Genomic DNA, 6,035 nt, shown 5'->3' on the forward strand with positions numbered 1-6,035 from the left:
GAAGAAGGAAGGAAGGAAGGAAGGAAGGAAGGAAGGAAGGAAGGAAGGAAGGAAGGAAGGAAGGAAGGAAGGAAGGAAGGAAGGAAGGAAGGAAGGAAGGAAGGAAGGAAGGAAGGAAGGAAGGAAGGAAGGAAGGAAGGAAGGAAGGAAGGAAGGAAGGAAGGAAGGAAGGAAGGAAGGAAGGAAGGAAGGAAAAGAAGCACCACAAAATAGTAAACAAACAAACAAACAATAATAAAAAAAAAACAACCCAGAAGGTGAAAGACAACATAAAGGAGATGAACAGTCGAGCCATTTAGGAGGGCAGGTCTTGGAGTCAGATAATGACTTTACAGGGAGGCATGCCTCATTAATGGAGAGTGATATTTAGATATTTATTTAAGTGGGAATAAATAGAACACATTCATTCCCTTATCAGGGATTAATGTCTGATGAATAACAGGAAATACTAGAAGTCAGGGAGCAAAATGAACATTTTTCCAGGACTGGCCAGTCAGCACTGAAGTAAGGCCCAGAATTTCTGCCATTGATCATGACCAGGTGAGGAGAGGAGGCCAAATTGTTCCTCTAGCTGGGAAGGAGAGAACAGCTCCTGGCAGAGGAAAGGCCCATTACTAACAGTTTGGGAACTGGCCTTGGTTTTTATAGGTGTTAACAGGCAGAAGTGTTTCTAGCACACCTGTAGTCAAGTAGGCATGGGTACTGTGAGTGAGCCACCCATGTCTTGTCTTCTGATTAAAATTTAGCCAGTGCTGGTAGAATTGCAGAGATGGACTGCTTGGAATGAAAGCCTCATCACAGGACAGCTCTTTGTGGAGGCAAGTCTTACTCAAAGTTAGCATCTCATAGCAGTTTAACATCAAAATCAACACATAAATGAGACACCAAACTAAATTTCTTTTGAAGGTACTCCCTTGAGTTCAGGGTTAAAGGACCTCATGAAGAAGGGAAAGTTGGGCCATCCTTTCTGCTGAATTCAGTGTATGAATGCCTCATGCTATTGACAGTCTTGCTTCTTTAATTTATGTGAAAAAAATCCCAACCTCTTGGAATATTAATGCAATGTATTCCAACATGTTTTAATATTAATATCAGAGCCTCACTGCAGCTGCCAGCATGTTACATGTGCTGACTGGACAGTGCATAATGTGCATCCTAACATGCTGTTCACCTCATCTGTGGTTTTGCTCATGGTTTATTATTATACAAGAGTGATGCTAGATTCGGGTTTTCCTGGAGGTGCATACCATGTATTAGAGGCTACACAATAGGTTAACATAATAAATGAATTATTCCTAACACCTTTGTGCTTTGAAAACTTATTCCTGACTCTCGTACGCTTGCTACCAAGAATAGCTATGAGTATCCTCTCCTCCATACAATTAGGCAGAAAGCTAAAAATCTTACAAAGAGATGCAAAACTAGAGCATACATGATACTTTGCACTATTATATAACGTGAAAAAGGTTATTAACAAGGAACTCAAATGAACTCAAAACATGATACCACAGTAAACTGACCTTTGTGAGGTGTTGCTTCAGAGGCCCTCCAGCTTGCACTCTGGCTGCTTTTCTGCTTCAAACATCCCCAGTGTGTATGTGATTCCTACTGTTCCCTCTTTTGCTGCATTTGAGCATCTTACACTGTTTCGTAAATTTATGCTAACAATCCTTCTCTCTGTGAAAAAATTGCTACCACCCCCTGTGACAGATATGTAATTCAGGCACAAAGAGATTCTTCAAATCTATGTAAATATTAAAAGCTGCATATTGATGCTGAGCTGGTTTTCATCAGCTCAGTAAGCATCTGTCAGTTACTGGAGGCAGCTACATGCTCAGGTACTTTGGATTTGGTGTGGATAGGCTCCAGATCCTATCTGTCCTGGCAACATGGAACAAAGCAGTGAATTGGGCCTCCTGAACTCTGGCCAGTACCCTCCAACGTGGCTGGTCTTCCTTTCCCTTTTTGTTTTTATTCTATAACAAAGTTCTTCTCTTAGTATCTACCTTGTGTTATAATTAAACCAGGTGTATTTCAGTATTCCTGTTATTTATTTGCAAATGTAGTCATTGTGAAGGCTTGCTTGAAATTCTAGCATAGCTAACCCCAAAACTGCCCTAGTAGATGCCTTAGAAAAGAAGTGTACATGCTCCACCCAAAAAAAAAAAAAAAAAAAAAAAAAAAAAAAAAAAGAGTGTATGTGTGTGTGTGTATACATAAAATATATATAAGAAAATAAGAGACTGCTGCTTAAATTGCTTCCTCTCTTTAAAACAAAACCAGAAACACTATATGTAAAACAATATATCAAAAGTAACTAATTGGAAAGAAAGCCCTGAAATTATGTGCCATTTGATACTTGATCAAAAAAGATTATATGTATCAGCTGATCCTTCCAAAAATCAGGATATGTAACTGATGTACACATTTGGAAAATGCAATGCAATCTTAAAACCTGTCTTTTTAAATTCTGGAAGAATACACTGTTGACATTTGCCATAAAGCACAGTAATAAGTGGCTCTAAAGCTGCACTTCAGCTTGTCATTTTCCTTGTCCCTCTGCAGGTGTGATATACTGTACCTGCAGCCTTGAGAAGTCAAGATTCCTTGGGATGTTCTTGCCTTGGAGATTTCGTCAAGTAGATCCTCTTACTGACATCTGAACCCAGGATGACCTTGGACCACGCGGACATGCTAGAATTTCACACGACCCATCTCTGTAGGTATTATATAGTCTGAAGCCAAAATATCAGGGGAATTTGTTGTCCTATAAATGCAGACCTGTATTTTGCAATAAATACTTAGATGAGGACTGGCTTTGTTGCATAGCACAGCCCCTCTGCCAGCAGCTGCCTGGGTGCTAATGATCTCCTCAGCATTCATCCAGCATATCATGCCCTGGTTATCTGACATATGAACAAGTAGGGATTACATTAATTACCATAAATGCCTTCTCATGATACATAGTCTTAAAAGGATTTATTTAATAACAGATAATAGATGGGAAAATAGACTTTTTCACACACTGTAAAAAACAAAATAATTCATCACTAAGTCTATTACTTTTGTTAGCTTCTAGTTGTTCTGGAATCTATGGCTAAATTTCAATAATGGCTCAGCTTGTGCTCACAGACTGTTTTCCTTATGATTATTTAAATTAATTGATGATTTTAAGCACCACTAGAGGGCACAGAATTATAACAATATTTCTTAATGGATCACGAAAAGTACATCAGGAGCTGGAGTTCAGTAATGTTCACAGTTACTTGATGCGATCCTCATTTAAAGCCTCAGTCCCACCAACAGTGATGCACATGTGCTGCTGTGAGCTGTGCCTTGCCCACCCCAGCAATTTAACAAAGCTCAAGGGTCAGTGCCCCTGGGACAGAGGCCTGCCTGGGTGGGTTGGACCATGTCCTCTCAGCTGAAGTTTGGCTTTCCAGAATTTGAGTATCAGCCCTCAAATCAAAGTGCCTAAGGCCACTAGAGTTTAAATCTAAGCATGGTTCTGGAGGCGTGGCTGATGGTAAAGGCATGCTGTACATCTTGAGCTGCAAATGAGTACATAGGGGTGAGAAAAATGAAGAGTATAAACACTTGCGTATATCAAACCAGGGAAATGCAAACAAGTAGTAAATGAAGGATTAACTGACACACTTTACAATTCAAAGAAAGAAGAGTAGATATGTGCCACTGGAAAGCTTAAATATTAATAGGATTTCTGTGGATAGCAGTATCAACTACTTAACATCTGTTTTGACATGTGTGCTGTTTCTGCCATCCCTTATCACCAGTCTGAGTGGCCACTACGGTTCACATGTTAGAAAGTTCCTGTCTGAAGTGGCCTGCAGTGGAGGAGAAAGTGTAATGAAGACAGGAAGTTTAAACTCGTCATTTAAAGACATCTGATCGACTGGGATTGGACACATTGTAGCAATGAATTAGTACTGGTGGTGTGTCCATGTTGCATTAGCAAGGGCATAAGTTAATGATCACTGCTAGGACATGAGATGTGTCTTACAGTTTCCTCTTTTCTGGGAGTTGAAGACCGTGTATTAATCAAAGCTTGAGAGCCAGCCTCTAACTAGCCCAACATAAAGGAAAAAAAAAAACCCGAAAATTAATTTCGGAATGTTTCTATTGAATTTCGCTTAACATTAGCGTACACCTTACTGTTTTTCATTAACACTTCGGGAATTAGTGTCACATTTTCACATCGTGGCGCTCAGGCTGTAAAACCAGTGACATGCAGCTATTTCTCGTGCAGTGGGTGCTGAAGTGCCGGGGGGCGGCTCGTCCTGTCCCCCGGGCAGCGCGGGGCTCCCGGGCGGCCCCGGGGGACGGCGGGCGCTGCCGAGCTGCGGCCCCGGGGGCGGCCCGGGCGGCGGCTGCCCGCAGCAGAGAGCCGTGGCGCCGGGGGATGGCCGGGGGTCGCCGGCCGAGCACGGGCCATAACCCGCGGGCAAAGCGGGCGCGGCGCGGCGGCCGGGCGGGCAGCGCGGTGCGGCCGCGCCTGCGGGTGCCGGGGTGGGTGGTGTTTTTTTCCGCAAGCTCACCTTGATGCGGCGGGGCGTAAAAGGGCCGCGCTCGGCAGGGGGAGCATCGCTGTCTCGGCGCAGCGCGGGTACCGAGCGGCGGCACCGCTGTGCTCCGGCCGCACCGCGCCAGGGCCGGAGCTGACGGGGGCCGAGGGGGAGCCCGCAGGAAGGGCAGGCCCGCCGCTGCCCCTGGGATCTGCTGTCTCGCCGCCGCACGAGGCCGGGACACGGCTGAAGCGCCGGAGCGGCGAGCCGGGCCGCGCCGCCCCCTCGGGGGGACACCCGGCGCTCCACCGGGCTGCCCCGCCCGGGCCGGCCGCGCTCCCTGCCCGCGGCGGGGTCCCGCCGCCGGCCGATCCTCCCCCGCGCCGCCGCCGGGACTTACGGCAGTTTTGTTACTTTCTCGGACTTACATGGACATTTCCCGGGAGCGCGCGTAGAACGCGGGCGCCGCGTCCCACCGGCCGCTCGCCGCCCGCCCCACCGCGGGCACCGCCGCTGTCTCTGCCGCTCGCTCCCCGGGACGCGAAGGCGGCGCGGCCCCCGCCCGCCCGCACCGGCCCGCCCGCCTCGCCGACTTTCTCTGCCGCTCGGAGCGAGAGCAACAGCTTGCCCGGCCCGGCCGGGCCGAACGACGCGGGAGGCAGCGAGGGAGCGGGCGGCGGCGGGCACCGCCGAGCCGCGGCCTCTCCGCCGGAGCCGCGAGGAGCTGCCCTCCCTCCCCGTCTCCTCCCCGTCCCGGGCCGCGGAGCCACGCCGGGCGGCGCTGCGGGGACCGGCGGCGGGGCCCCGCCGCCCGGGAGGAGAGCGCGCCCGGGGGGGCGCCCGCTCCCTCGCCGGGGCCCCCGCGAAGCTGCCGCAGGCCGGCCCGCCGCGCCGGGCGCCCAAAGTGGCCCGCGCCCCCGCGCCCCGCGGGCGCCGCCCGGAGACCCTCGGCCCCCGCTGCCTCTTGCGGGCTGCTGCCGCGGGGTGCCTGGCCGCCGCCGCCCGCGCCCTGCTCCGCCGCGGCCCCGGCGCCCGCTCCGGCGCCCGGGGTGATGCCATGCCCCGCAACCACGGCGGCGGGGAGGAGGGCGGCTCCGCGGGGCTCTGGGTGAAGAGCGGCGCGGCAGCGGGCATGAAGGATGTGGAGTCGGGCCGGGGCAGGGCGCTGACGAGCTCGGCGGCCCGCGGCGACGGCCTGCTGCTCCTGGGCACCGGCGGCGCGGCCGCCCCCGCCGGGCTGCGGGAGGGCCGCCGCGGGAAGCACGGCGCCCGCATGAGCCTGCTGGGGAAGCCGCTGTCGTACAGCAGCGGCCCGAGCTGCCGCAGGAACGCCAAGTACCGCCGGCTGCAGAACTACCTGTACAACGTGCTGGAGCGACCCCGCGGATGGGCCTTCGTCTATCACGCCTTCGTGTGAGTACAGACCCGCTCCCCTCGCCTCCCGTCCCGTCCCGTCCTGTCCCGACCCCTCCCGTCCGTTCCTCGGGCTGCCGCCCGCACCTGTCCTGAGCA

The 6,035-nt window shown here is 51.7% G+C and overlaps 1 protein-coding gene across 2 annotated transcripts in view; it reads left to right on the forward strand.

Moving 5' to 3' along the window:
* Positions 1-5,580: 5,580 nt before the first annotated feature.
* Positions 5,581-6,035, forward strand: part of KCNQ5 (potassium voltage-gated channel subfamily Q member 5) — a 280,362-nt gene continuing 279,907 nt past the window's right edge. For both annotated transcript variants that reach the window (XM_063389466.1, XM_063389467.1), the window contains exon 1: positions 5,581-5,936. In XM_063389466.1, the coding sequence (XP_063245536.1) occupies positions 5,581-5,936 (356 nt within the window). The remainder of the gene's footprint in view (positions 5,937-6,035) is intronic.

The sequence above is a fragment of the Prinia subflava genome, chromosome 2 (genome assembly GCF_021018805.1).
Source record: "Prinia subflava isolate CZ2003 ecotype Zambia chromosome 2, Cam_Psub_1.2, whole genome shotgun sequence".
Lineage (NCBI taxonomy): Eukaryota > Metazoa > Chordata > Aves > Passeriformes > Cisticolidae > Prinia > Prinia subflava.